At 45.7% G+C, this 15,087-nt stretch overlaps 1 protein-coding gene across 2 annotated transcripts in view; it reads right to left on the reverse strand.

Moving 5' to 3' along the window:
* LOC137533128 (cytosolic phospholipase A2 delta-like) overlaps positions 1–15,087 on the reverse strand; it is an 87,427-nt gene that overhangs the window by 45,499 nt on the left and 26,841 nt on the right. The window contains exons 2-6 of one of the 2 annotated variants that reach the window (XM_068254327.1): positions 14,164–14,233; positions 10,540–10,676; positions 5,635–5,766; positions 4,744–4,784; positions 2,218–2,260 (exon numbers count right to left, since the gene is read on the reverse strand). In XM_068254327.1, coding sequence (XP_068110428.1) covers positions 2,218–2,260; positions 4,744–4,784; positions 5,635–5,766; positions 10,540–10,676; positions 14,164–14,233 — 423 coding nt within the window. Of the gene's footprint in view, positions 1–2,217; positions 2,261–4,743; positions 4,785–4,845; positions 4,888–5,634; positions 5,767–10,539; positions 10,677–14,163; positions 14,234–15,087 lie in introns of those variants that run through there. The other variant, XM_068254328.1, reaches the window with a different exon arrangement.

Genomic DNA, 15,087 nt, shown 5'->3' on the forward strand with positions numbered 1-15,087 from the left:
GCCGACTTTAGCAGTTAATAGCACAGCCCCATACATAATACGTCACCAAAATGGCTATGAATGTTAAAGGGACCCTAAGCAGTAAGCAGGCTCTTCCTGGATCCTGACGCATGGTGTCATCACGCCGGCCGCTACGCGTGATGACACCATGCATCAGGATCCAGGAAGAGCCACCCCGACACTCGGCCCGGGTGTCGCCGGTAACGAGAGCTGGCGGAGGCACATGAAGAGGAGCCAGGAGGACGCTGGGGGACCTCGCGGCCTACGGTGGGCTGGAGGAATCCCCAGGTAAGTGAAATCTTTTAATTTATGTCACTGCTCAGGGTCCCTTTAAGGAGAAGGGTAGGAACAAGGCAAATATAATTTGTCAAAAACACCTTATAGTTTTTGAGAAAATCAAATTTAAAAATGTAAAGGAAAATGGTTTTTAAACTCAGAAAAGTGACAGTTTAAACACCATTTTTCCTTAGCATTTTTAAAATCAATTTTCTAAAAAAAAACAAAAAACTTACAAAGTCTTTTTGAAAATGTTTTTATTTTTTTGCCTTGTTCCTACCTATTTCCTTATACATAATAATTTTGGTGACGATAGCATCTTTGCTATTAACCACTAAAGTCAAAACGAAATTACATGAACATTATGTGTAATTTTGAATGGATTATGCTAAATCAGTTGACTGTCCAAATAGTAATTACGTACGGCCGTGATTGCAAAAATGTACACAAGATGTTGCATAACCGTAATTAGCATAGCAGATTACACTCATCACTAAAAAGCACAAAGAGATTGATGCACTAAAAGCCAGTAATGGTGCAGGGCGCAGACAGCACTTATGCCAGCAGAGCTCAGCGCATTACATAATCATGATCACGGGTAATGCCAGCGTCGTTGCGGTAAGGTATGTTCCGCTACTTGCGTAAAGAGCATTACCATAGTAATGCTCGCTTTACCTTTACCATTGATTGCACAACGCGTAGTACTCTGCTGGCATAAGTACCAGTAAAATTGCCATGCACAGTCTGTGTATAGCAGTATTACTGCCTTTTATTGCATCAAGCCAAAATGACAGCTGAGTAGAACTATTTTGGTGGCCAATGCAGGCTGCCTGAGAAACTGATTGGCCATTGTAGTACTGGAAGGTTCCACTATTGGCCTTGCTTATAATCAGGGCCGGATTTACCATAAGGCACTGTAGGCACGTGCCTACAGGGGCCTGAGGATGAGAAGGTGGCTCACTCCCCTTCCCAGGTGCCTCCGTCACTATGCAGAGTCTGGATGAGAATGTCAATGAGAGATTCCTGTTCTCAGCATTCCACTAATGAGATCTCCCTCTCTCCCAGCTGGGGCACCTCTAGCTACTTAATATTTGGGGGCACCTCTAGCTACTTAATTATGAGAGTACTTCTGGCTATCTAATACTAAGGGGCACTTGCAGCTACCTATGACAGGCAAGAGAAGTAAGGGAGAAGTGACAGTGGAGCCAGCCAGCACACTTGCGATGCAGTTGGGTTGGGGTTTGTAGGTTCATGGATGGCATCGTCTAAGGTGTCGGGACTAGGGATGATCGGAACCAGCAAATTCCGTTCCGCCGGAAATCACGGATTCCGTCAATGATAATTTGAATTATCATTGATAAGGATTTGAACCCAGGTCTCAGTGTGTAGTAGGTATCTGACTTACTAGATCACCAACCACACTACATGCTAAAGCCAGCCTAGCATGTACCATTATGATCAATCCAATAGAAAAAGTAGCATGATTAAGGATTTGTACTTTTTTAAAAGCCAGCTTACATCTTATAATTTTCCTAGCCTTACCTATCCACAAATACCATTTGTACCAGTCAAGTCTTGTTGCTGTGTACATTAGCAATGTGATAACGTGATACTTCAGCAGTCAGTTTTTGATAGATATGAGTCAGAACTGTGTAAGCATATACTTTTAAACTGATATGGATTAAGGTGAATTGGAGTCCTAGGCAAGTTACCAGCAAAGGCTCTCCCTGTTTGCCATCTGACCTTCTATTTAAGAAGAGGAGTGGGAAAGGGGTTCAGAAGAAGTAGCATCCAGGCCCTGGACACCTACCTGGTCCTAGGCATCTGCCTAGGTTACCTTGCTAATTATCTGCATGTGTATTTGGATACCAAATAGACCAAAATTTGTACTACCAGGATGTACTACCACTGCTATTTATTACAAATATTCTGCAAGCTTACCACCAATACTCCATTGGTTGTGACATTCTTCCTAGTTTCTGAACTGTAAAATAAAGACAAGAATGCAGAAATATGTAGTTAGTATTCATGTCAAGCATATACTTCCTGTAGAATTTGTTTTTCCACCCAATGGTGTCACACAGTGACACCAGGGAGTCAGTTTAGTATGAGATCAGCAGCATTTGTGTATGACCTGCTGCCATCAGTATGAGACCAGCAGCATGCATGTATGACCTGCTGCCATCAGTATGAGACCAGCAGCGTTTGTGTATGACCTGCTGCCATCAGTATGAGACCAGCAGCATTTGTGTATGACCTGCTGCCATCAGTATGAGACCAGCAGCATTTGTGTATGACCTGCTGCCATCAGTATGAGACCAGCAGCGTTTGTGTATGACCTGCTGCCATCAGTATGAGACCAGCAGCATTTCTGTATGACCTGCTGCCATCAGTATGAGACCAACAGCATTTGTGTATGACCTGCTGCCATCAGTATGAGACCAGCAGCATTTGTGTATGGCCTGCTGCCATCAGTATGAGACCAGCAGCGTTTGTGTATGACCTGCTGCCATCAGTATGAGACCAGCAGCATTTGTGTATGACCTGCTGCCATCAGTATGAGACCAGCAGCATTTGCGTATGACCTGCTGTCATCAGTATGAGACCAGCAGCGTTTGTGTATGACCTGCTGCCATCAGTATGAGACCAGCAGCATTTGTGTATGACCTGCTGCCATCAGTATGAGATCAGCAGCATTTGTGTATGACCTGCTGCCATCAGTGCTCCAAAAGTTTTATAATGGGAGTGAACCCCACAAACCCCATACTGGTTAGTATATCCACCCATTTCATACTTCTTTTGTGACCCACTTAAACCAATACATGAGGATTTTAATTATTTGCACAAGCTATTTCTTTATATCTGTCCTTTGTCAAAACATAAAGAACAGGGCCCACATTTTCAGTACAACATTTGTTTTAATAAGTAGAGCTGCAAACCTAATGTCAAAACACTGCACTGTTGTCTATATACAGGGTGTGCCATATAAGCAAGGGCAAGGGTGGATAAAACTCTCCACAGTAGCAATTAGCTCTCATTTTATCTACACATGTGTGTAGCTATCTCTATCTACGTAGGTAGAAGCACACAAATCACCAGGACAATGTTGCTCATGTGACAAAACCCTTGAAGTGGTTGCAGGAAGATCTTGGTGGTATGAAACGTATTACCACAAAAAAAATGGTAGCAGAACAGCATTCAAACAGTTAACACAGCACTTTCTTTTTCAGTGGGCAGCTTCTGGCCACATCCAAAGATGTTGTTTACTGACTGTAGCTCACAAGAGTGGAAACATTAGCAGCGGGCTGAAACTGAGCTGCCACACATAGTAAAAGCAGAGGCAGCATGAGAAATAATCACAAGAAAGATTGTAATATATAAATACAGCAGCTGTGCAATAAAATGCAGCGGCAGCTTTCAGAGCAGATAAACTGTACTTTGGGAACTTGCTATTTGTAAACAGACAATATTACTTGTGCACAAAAGCAAATACGGTAACTGTATAGCTAGTACAATGTAGGAAAACACATTTTTAATGAATGTTATGACAGAGTTATTATCCCCTATTAAAGTAGATCTGAGATAAACTTTTACTCATTGCATAATTGTGTTCCTTTCATATAGTTTATTGGGAATTCCTCAAGCATAATACTTGTTTTGTTTTAATACTCAAATTCCTTATAAACTAAACAAGCCTCGCCCACAACTTTTCACAGTGCCTTGGCACTGTAGTAAGGGCTTATGGGAGCTCAGTCTGGGCAGGAGGAGGAGGAGGTTACTAGCCAGAGATTTCAAAGGCAGAGGGGAGGAGGGAGGAGGAGAGGGGACTGAATTTACACACAGGCAAGCTGATCGCATCTCCAGCCCTCAGCCTGTGGCAATGTAACAAACAGAACATGAGCTCTCCTCATTGTATCACAGGAATAAATAATCATAAAATGTTGAAGCTGTTTGCAGCTAGATATGCTGTGTAAACTATCTAAGCGTTAGATAAGATATATAGACAAGTTACTTGCTATAGTTAGTTTTTCTTCTCGGATCCACTTTAAGGTGCGTACACACCTTAGATGGAAGTCGCCCATCGGGGATCAGGACTCAATCCACTTGAGCAACATCGCTGGACCAGGCTGCATAGAAGAGAGGCAGCTGTGTAGCTGACGGCGCATATCATTGCTAGGTGGAGGGGTAGAGGCGACGGAGCGGCGCGCACATGATGTCATGCAGCAGGCAGGGGAGCGGCCGGCATGCACAAGGGAATTGGCCGTTGCTGGGGGTGAGTTGATCCGCCGGGCAGATTGCTTGCACGTCGGAGGTTGGGGACTGGGCACCTCTGTACACACGCCTGATTATCAGCTGTGTGGTGGTTGCTATCGGCCACCTCAAAGGCCTTTAGTCAAGTGTGTGAACAAGGCTTTATACTGCCCCCTCTTAGCAGGTTATTTGTACATTGCTCACTGTTTTACTTACATGGAGACCACATCAAATTCTACCTGGAGCTCTTCCTCAAACTGAGAAGAAATATTGAATGTCAATTTTAGAGCATTTATATTTAAAAATCAGTGTACTTACAACATAAACACGTTAAGCTGACTACAGATTGCTCCCTGAACCCTATGATATTGCATTTGTAATTTTATTTTAAACTGACAAACTGAAAATACCATTCATTACGTCAGTAAGATGGCAACACTGTTGCAGTACTCACCCCCCCAAAAAAAAAATAAAAAAAATTATAATACACACACACACACATATATTAAAGTGTTACCCTATTAGGCCTCTTTTGCACTTATACACTTTTTTTAGCGACACAGAAAATGTACATTTGTTGGCGGCGGTGCGGTGCGGAACTCGCAAATACGACGCTCTGCCCAGATGTAAAACCAGCCTCAATCTGATTTATGCTATTTTTGTTTTAGGCCCCCTGGTTCTAGGCCAGTCATAGGAAATAATAATGCCACCCACTCTTTGGTGGACATAATTCAAATTTGATTATAGCTAAGGCCAGATTCATACTTTTTCATCCCTAGGCCACCGTTTTTGTCTCTCTCTCACCCCCCCCCCCCCCCCCCTCCCCTTTTCAAATCACTTGGAAGAAAGATGTCACCACCAGTGGTACATTTCAGAATGCAAGGCAGGGAAAGAAAAGAGTTTACAAGGGGCAAACACTGACTAAATAATCTATAGTTTAATATTGTAAAAAATAAGCAATTTCATTGTTATTTTACCCCATAATGTCTTTTGCTTGTAAATTCATCATGGCAAGCCTAACTGGTGCTATATGTGACCACCTTAACGCAGATTTCCACATTTATTTTGGCATATAAATTCTGAGAATACTGCACCAACAACACATACCTCTTTGTTAAGAGTGAAGGTCTCCAGTACAGGTTCATTGAGGGGAACATTCCCCAGATCATAGCTCACTGTGTAGAGATGGTCATCTGCTGTCCCGATGTCCTCATCATGCAATGACACTTCCAAGACATTCTGGGCACAATAAAAAAAAATGTAATGAAGATTTTTTTTTTTTATAACTCACTGAAGTGGCTGCCTCCAGCCCACCTGGCCACACCATGACCTACTACAGGACTCCGTGATCTGCACACCATTTGATGACGGCCACCCTATCTCTGACCCTTACTTTAAGTGGACCATTAGGATTTCATTATCAGTCCTCTAGTGATTACCATTAACAAGCAGTCTTTATCAATACAATCTGATTGGAACCTGGCTGATCAGACGGAAATGACACCTGGGTAATTTGAGATGTGAAGTTGTATTGTAGCTTTACTTCGTTTTTAATTCCTACTGCCACGCCTTTGACATTATGATGCTTTGTCTCTGAAGAAGCAGCCACCCTTATAGCCGCGAAACGTGCGTTAGGCCATTGACAAGATTGTTACGTGGCATAAGGACTGTTTTTATTATATTGTTGTCACATCTTTGTATTTACGGTGTTTGTAATTAAAATGTAAGGTTTATACTATTTGAACATGATCTACGGGCCTTAAAACCTTCACTTAATTTTTTCTTTATTTATATTTCTAACTTCTTAGGGCTTGTTTCCACCAGGGGTGAATCAGAGTGATTCCCCACACGCAAATTTGGAAGGGGGATCACAGCCTATTGAAATCAATAGGCTGCTTCAGAATTTGCGTGCTGGGAAAACACAGACAGTCAGGAGTATTTTATTTGCATGTAAATCCCCATAGCTGTGTATTGGAGGCGGACTAGATTCGGATGTGTGCTCACATTAACACAAGTGCTTGCATGCTTTTCAGATATGCACGCTGGTGCAATGATAGCTTTTGCTGCCTGTCACGATTTGCTGCTATGACAGCGCAAGCGTTTTTCTCCTGCTGCCTACATCACTGCGCTGGATGTAATCACGCGCATGCGCAGTGTATTCTCAATTACAGTTCACCTTAAATTCTTTAAATTGTAGGCCTCCTACACCCCCTACCATCCTACCCCAATCTGTGCAAATTTGCAGCCTCCGAGCTCTGCTGGTTCAGGTTGCCAAGATATGGCATACAAACCTATCTTGTGAACCAGGTCTTAGTGAATTGATCCCTATAGCAGTATCATTTGGTACAAAGGGAGTCACCGTGGCAAGAAGATAGTTATTCAGTCTTCAACTACTTCATATCCAGAGATATGGCATTGCGAGACATTTTTGTCTTTGTTCTGTGATTTAGTATGAGCGGGAGGTTTTCTCCAGTTTAAACTGGGCCTGAAACGGTATGTCTAGAAACTGGTATATTATATTGTTATAAAAAAAATTTAAGTCAGCTGCCTAGCTAATCCCTTTAGGTTTCGTTAACTGCTGAGCCTGTTACTTATTTGAAAAGAGTCCTTATCACCTGCATTCCACACTTGTTCTGCAGATGTCTGCATTCTACACCTGTTGTGCAGAAGATCTAGCTGAAAGTTAAGGATTTTAAAAAAAGTTGAAAGCAGGACTCCAAGGTCCAGTTGTGTGTAGCTTAGAAAAGGTACCCGGAAAAGGCATAGCAGGCAAACGAAGGCAGATGCCGGGCCACGGGAGGTGCGGTAAGCCTATATGCAACTCCCCACACACACAGGACGTCATTTTTAGATTTTAATTAGGACTAAGGTATACTTTAAGCACATCATCAGCAGATGAACAACTGCTATCACCCACAATACCAGAGGGACAACAATGACAACAGTAAAGAAGGGAACTGGAAAGTCCATGAAGGTTTTATAGGGTTGCACACATATCATTAATTGCACACATATCATTAACACATTGATCACAATACAATCGCATGGTGACCACAGCTCACACTAATGTACGAAATCTAAATATAAGCAATCATTTCATAGATTCACACGGTCCTTTTCCAGTTTTAGAAGAAGGAACCGGCCTCAAGTCCAGCTGTCCTGCAGGAACCAAAAGCTGCTGAATTCTCATCTTCAGCTAGTTCTGCTTTCGTTCCTATTAAAGCCTATTTTGGTAATATTCTTCTGATGCTGCAACAGGACTGATGCTGGAGACGTAAATCTGAGCTAAAAAGCATAAACACACTAACAACAGCGCAATTTACAACTTACAAATAACAATAAATAAAAAGTAGTGCAGGCCTCTTAAGCTACGAAAAACATTTGCAGAATGCCTTTATTCAAAATTCCACAAACTGTATAAGGATCACTTAAGGTGTGTCCGAGACCTTAAATATCTGTGTATTTATACTTACCTAGGGCTTCCTTCAGCCCCATGAGGTGCATGGGCCCCCTGCCATCCTCTCCAGCCATTCTGTGTGCACTTCAGCACATGCGCGGCCCGAGCCCATGCATAAGCTACATGATGCCCCCCTTCCTGCGCTATCCCTCCCACCCCTCCGATCGCCGCCGGCGCACTCAGCCCATAAGGAAATCCCGTTCTGAACGGGATTCCCTTTAGGGCTTCCCTGTCGTCATGGGCGACGATCGTGATGACGTCATCGACGTCGAGACGTCATCCGACGTTCCGATCCACCCCGCAGCCCTGCCTGGCACTGATTGGCCAGGCTGTGCCGGGGTCTTGGCGGGGGGGGGGGCGGCGGTTACACGGCGGATAGCGACGCATCGGCGGCGGCGATCGGGACCAACACGCAGAAAGCAAAGTGCGCCCAGCGGGGCCTGAGCGGCGCCCTCTGACGGTAATGGGCGAGCTGAGCTCGTCCATACCGCTAAGGAGGTTAAACACTATCACTGATTTTCTAAGGAACCTAAGTGATCCAGAAGGCAAAAATTAGCATCCCTGCTGTGGTTCTGTGTATAACTACAATAGCACAAACACTCAATCTTTCAGCAATCCTCTCTATGGTTTGCTGTGATCTGGAGGAAGAACGCGAACTTTTGTCAGCGGATAATACAGACATTTCTATAGTGCTTTTTTTAGTGTCAGAACAGAAAAAGATTAATAGAAATGGGGCCCTAGGCAACAGTTTTAGCCCGCCGTTGATCATCTAGCTTTTATAGTACAATTTGATTGGGTCTAGCTAGGCTCCTAGTCTCTTTCCAGGCCCTAGGCAACTGCCTAGATTTGGCTTGCGGATGATCCGGCTCTGTGTCCAATTCAAAGCTCTTGAGAGCTGTGTTAGGGAGTCTCGCCCAAGGACTCCTTACCGAATCTATTTTGGCTTACTGAATAATACCAGCTGTGATGACATAATGAGTATCAGGGGTGTAATTACAAATCATGGGGGCCCCTAGCAAAACTTTTATGGGGCCCATTAATGTTCAAAACCCTTTTCTTGCCTCTTCTTGGTGACCCTCACAGCCTGGGGGCCCATCATACAGGGGTCATAAAGCAAATGTGCCCATCAGGATTGTCCCACCCATATCATGTGCAGCCACAAAACTCCTGCTCTGGAGTATCAGAGAAAGGGAAGGTTAGTAATTAGGGCCCTCCCACACCTCTGTCCCTCCTGCAATCACAGGGGCTGCTATACCCTAGTAACACCTCTGCCCCCCCCCCACAATCACAGGGGCTGCTGTCCCCTAGTAACACCTCTGCCCCCCCCTGCAATCACAGGGGCTGCTCTCCCCTAGTAACACATCTGCCCCCCCCCCCCCCCCCTGCAATCACAGGGGCTGCTCTCCCCTAGTAACACCTCTGCCCACAGCAATCACAGGGGCCGCTCTCCCCTAGTAACACCTCTGCCCGCCCTGCAATCACAGGGGCTGCTCTCCCCTAGTAACACCTCTGCCCCCCCCCCTGCAATCACAGGGGCTGCTCTCCCCTAGTAACACCTCTGCCCTCCCCCTGAAATCACAGGGGCTGCTCTCCTCTAGTAACACCTCTGCCCCTCCCCCCCGCAATCATGGGGGCTTCTCTCCCCCAGTAACACCTCTGCCCCCCCCCCTGCAATCACAGGGGCTGCTGTCCCCTAGTAACACCTCTGCCCCCTCTGCAGTCACAGGGGATGCTCTCCCCTAGTAACACCTCTGCCCCCCCCCTGCAATCACAGGGGCTGCTCTCCCCTAGTAACACCTCTGCCCCCCCCCCCCCTCAATCACGGGAGCTTCTCTCCCCTAGTAACACCTCTGCCCACAGCAATCACAGGGGCTGCTCTCCCCTAGTAACACCTCTGCCCCCCCCCCTGCAATCACGGGGGCTTCTCTCCCCTAGTAACACCTCTGCCCCACAGCAATCACAGGGGCTGCTGTCCCCTAGTAACACCTCTGCCTCCCCCCCCCCCCCCGCAATCACAGGGGCTGCTCTCCCCTAGTAACACCTCTGCCCCCCGCAATCACAGGGGCTGCTCTCCCCTAGTAACACGTCTGCCCCCCGCAATCACAGGGGCTGCTCTCCCCTAGTAACACCTCTGCCCCCCCCCCCCCCGCAATCACAGGGGCTGCTCTCCCCTAGTAACACCTCTGCCCCCCACAATCACAGGGGCTGCTCTCCCCTAGTAACACCTCTGTCCCCCTCCCCCCCCCACAATCACAGGGGCTGCTCTCCCCTAGTAACACCTCTGCCCCCCATAATCACAAGGGCTGCTCTCCCCTAGTAACACCTCTGCCCCCCCCCCCCTGCAATCACAGGGGCTGCTCTCCCCCTAGCAACACCTCTGACTCCCCCCTGCAATCACAGGGGCTTCTCTCCCTTAGTAACACCTCTGCCCCCAGCAATCGCAGGGGCTGCTCTCCCCTAGTAACACCTCTGCCCCCACATCACAAGGGCTGCTCTCCCCTAGTAACACCTCTGAAGAGAATAGCTTTTCACACAATTTTCCCCAGAGTTCATACCTGGACCAGACTGTGTATTGTGAAGTGAAAAGTCTCCTCCCAGACAGGGTTTGCGTTATTCCAAATAGTCTTAGTTCTCTTCTTATCTGTCAAAGCCGTTGGCAGCCATAAACACACATAGCAATCTGGCTTGGTTACTGCAAAGAAAACAAAATACATACATCATGGTCATATTGGGGTAAGATGCTGGTTTTCCCAGCTTAACAAATCCCCCCTCCCCCATTATTACCCCCACCATCATTAACCCACACATACACTCCAACACACTCGCCCAAACATTCCAGACAACAGCACCTAAATGTGTCCATTGAACTCCATATCCCATGGTAATACATATTGCTGCTACTACTTTGTTCCACTTTTGGTCACCTATATCGTCTTGCTGCCTCCTCTTGCTCTCTGGGTACCTCTGCTCACTCACATCGGAGTATCAGGTAGATCAGTGCGCTGTCATGTAACCACTGGGATGACAGGAGATACACAGAGTGGCTGACAATGTAATGGAATGGAAGGAGACCATCAGAGGGGGGGCACTGACTACTAAGGTTATAACTAGTGAGAGTGCCGATACTGACTACCAAGCAGATACTGCTCCCAATCATGGGTATAACAATCACCCCTGTGACCCCTGCCATCTCATGGGGGATCTGAGGTTTTGGGGGCCCTCCTCCACCCTGTACCCCCAAAAACCTCCCCATTCACTCACAAAAACCGTCCCTGCCTCCTCCAGCCATGCAGAGTAGCAAGTAGCGTCTGCAATTTTTTTCCTGCTTCCAGAGGCTGCTTTAAAGCAAACCACTCTCTGCTGCCATTTACCAGTTCCCAATCACATGACCTTCATGAGGTTCGGGGGCTATGAGGCCCCATACTCTCATTTTTGCATGGGGGCCCTATTAAGTCTAGTTACACCCCTGCTCCCAATCTCTATCCAAAATTACAATGAGCTCTATTCATGAAAGGTCGCGAACACAGAGTGAGTTAAAATTAACAACCTTTCATGAAGCAAGCTCAATTTGTGACAATGTTAATATACAGGTCCTTCGCAAAAAAATAGCATATTGTGATAAAGTTCATTATTTTCTGTAATGTACTGATAAACATTAGACTTTCATATATTATAGATTCATTACACACAACTGAAGTAGCTCAAGCTTTTTTTTTGTTTTAATATTGATGATTTTGGCATTCAGCTCATGAAAACCCAAAATTCCTATCTCAAAAAATTAGCATATTTCATCCAACCAATAAAACAAAAAAAGTCAACCTTCAAATAATTATGTTCAGTTATGCACTCAATACGTGGTCGGGAATCCTTTTGTAGAAATGACTGCTTCAATGCGGCGTGGCATGGAGGCAATCAGCCTGTGGCACTGCTAAGGTGTTATGGAGGCCCAGGATGCTTCCATAGCGGCCTTAAGCTCATCCAGAGTGTTGGGTCTTGCGTCTCTCAACTTTCTCTTCACAATATCCCACAGATTCTCTATGGGGTTCAGGTCAGGAGAGTTGGTAGGCCAATTGAGCACAGTAATACCATGGTCAGTAAACTATTTACCAGTGGGTTTGGCACTGTGAGCAGGTGCCGGGTAGTGCTGAAAAATTAAATCTTCATCTCTAATAAAGCTTTTCAGCAGATGGAAGCATGAAGTGCTCCAAAATCTCCTGTTAGCTAGCTGTATTGACCCTGCCCTTGATAAAACACAGTGGACCAACACCAGCAGCTGACATGGCACCCCAGACCATCACTGACTGTGGCTACTTGACACTGGACTTCAGGCATTTTGGCATTTCCTTCTCCCCAGTCTTCCTCCAGACTCTGGCACCTTGATTTCCGAATGACTTGCAAAAGTTGCTTTCATCCGAAAAAAGTACTTTGGACCACTGAGCAACAGTCCAGTGCTGCTTCTCTGTAGCCCAGGTCAGGCGCTTTTTCTGGTTCAAAAGTGGCTTGACCTGGGGAATGCGGCACCTGTAGCCCATTTCCTGCACACGCCTGTAGACGGTGGCTCTGGATGTTTCTACTCCAAACTCAGTCCACTGCTTCCGCAGGTCCCCCAAAGTCTGGAATCGGTCCTTCTCCACACTCTTCCTCAGGGTCTGGTCACCTCTTCTCATTGTGCAGCGTTTTCTGCCACACTTTTTCCTTCCCACAGACTTCCCACTGAGGTGCCTTGATGCAGCACTCTGGGAACAGCCTATTCGTTCAGAAATTTCTTTCTGTGTCTTACCCTCATGCTTGAGGGTGTCAATGATGGCCTTCTGGACAGCAGTCAGGTCGTCAGTCTTACCCATGATTGCGGTTTTGAGTAATGAACCAGGCTGGGAGTCTTTAAAAGCCTCAGGAATCTTTTGCAGGTGTTTAGCGTTAGTTGATTCAGATGATTAGGTTAATAGCTCATTTAGAGAACCTTTTCATGATATGCTAATTTTTTGAGATAGGAATTTGGAGTTTTCATGAGCTGTATGCCAAAATCATCAATATTAAAACAATAAAAGGTTTGAACTACTTTAGTTGTGTGAAATGAATCTAAAATATATGAAAGTCTAATGTTTATCAGTACATTACAGAAAATAATGAACTTTATCACAATATGCTAATTTTTTGAGAAGGACCTGTAGTTTGTAGTTCCAAATCTCTTTCAGTAGTCACACAATGATTCCTAATTTCACATTAAAATCCAGATCTCTGCCAAAAATCACAGTGCTTTTTTCAATTTCTATCAGCAGTTAGGAGCACCACTAAGCTGATGGGAAACCAGAGGAGGGGGTTCTCTGTGGGAGACTGGCTACTTTCTGAGGGAACTGGGATGCTGAGACACAAAACGGGTGCCCTGGATAGCTGGCACATGCTATGGGAGGGGCACTGGAAAGCAAGGACACACTATGGGAGGAGCACTGCGAAGCTGTGACTCACTATGGGAGGGGCACTGGAAAGGTGGGACACACTATGGGAGGGGCATTGGAAAGGTGGGACACACTATGGGAGGGGCACTGGAAAGGTGGGATACACTATGGGAGGGACACTGGAAAGCTGGGACACACTATGGGATGTATAGACACTGTAAAAATGGGACACACTATAGGAAAGGGACTGGAAAGCTGGGAAACACTATGGGAGGGGCACTGGGAAGGTGGGACACACAATGGGAGCGAGCGGCAATGTAAGGGTGGGGCACACTATGGGAGGGAGCTTGCACACACAATGGTAGGGGTACTGGAAAAGGTGGGACACACGATGGGAGGGGCACTCAAAAGTTGACACACAGTTTGAGGAGTGCTGGAAAGCCAGGATGCACTGCAGAGTCCACTAGAAAGTTACAGACAAATATAGGGATATGGAAATTGGAATGTTTGGGGTAACAATACCTGCACTATAGAAAATGTGTTGCATGATGTTACTATGTCAACTTTTGACCATAAGCAAACAACTCTCGACTCCCCTCTCCACCCCCCCGCAAACCCACACACACCACATACACACCTACCAATAATGTTCAATCTTTGCCCTTTCCCCCAATTATTTTTGTTTAAAATCTAACGAGGTGACAAAGCTATGTGCACATTCACTACACCCAAGCCCTGCATGCAAGCAGCCCCCGCCGACCAGCTGCATGAAGTAATGCTTACCAAGGTCTGTCCCATGGATATTTTGAGCTTGTATTATCCGCACAGTTAGTTCATAAGATGATGCCTTCTCCTACAAATAAAAGAGAATGCTGAGGTCATTTGTTACTTAGTCACATAGTTACATAGTTACATAGTTATTTTGGTTGAAAAAAGACATACGTCCATCGAGTTCAACCAGTACAAAGTACAACTCCAGCCCGTCCCCCACATACCCCTGTTGATCCAGAGGAAGGCGAAAAAAAAACCCACAAGGCATGGTCCAATTAGCCCCAAAAGGGAAAAATTCCTTCCTGACTCCAGATGGCAATCAAATAAAATCCCTGGATCAACATCATTAGGCATAACCTAGTAATTGTAGCCATGGATGTCTTTCAACGCAAGGAAAGCATCTAAGCCACCTTTAAATGCAGGTATAGAGTTTGCCATAACGACTTCCTGTGGCAATGCATTCCACATCTTAATCACTAAATTTAAAAAGTTAAAGTAGTAGTATAGTTTGCCTGCTATATGTTTGCTATGAAAATGTTAATAAATATTTAACTGGCAGTGCTAGGCATTCAGTTCAAGTACATACCATCGCTCGACAAAACTTACCTTGCCTACATATCTACAGGTACACTTATCCACAGGTGCACACCTGGCCACACACTTCGATCCTCCAATGACCTGTGCCTGACTATTCCGCACATCAATCATTCCCATGTGTGACTTCAGGACTTCTCTCCTACTCGCCCCTACTCTCCTACTCTCTTAACTTCTTGCCACTCCCCTCATTAGGCTCGCAACCTCTTTCAACACCTTCAAGCAAACCCTAAAAAAACCACACCTGGGCTACCCTCTCTTCCACTTTAGTGTTCTAACCCCTACTGCTGAGCAACTACGCATCATCCCCGACCTAATGTGCCCCTATGCCCCCACCACCAC

Source organism: Hyperolius riggenbachi, chromosome 9, assembly GCF_040937935.1.
Source record: "Hyperolius riggenbachi isolate aHypRig1 chromosome 9, aHypRig1.pri, whole genome shotgun sequence".
Taxonomy (NCBI): domain Eukaryota; kingdom Metazoa; phylum Chordata; class Amphibia; order Anura; family Hyperoliidae; genus Hyperolius; species Hyperolius riggenbachi.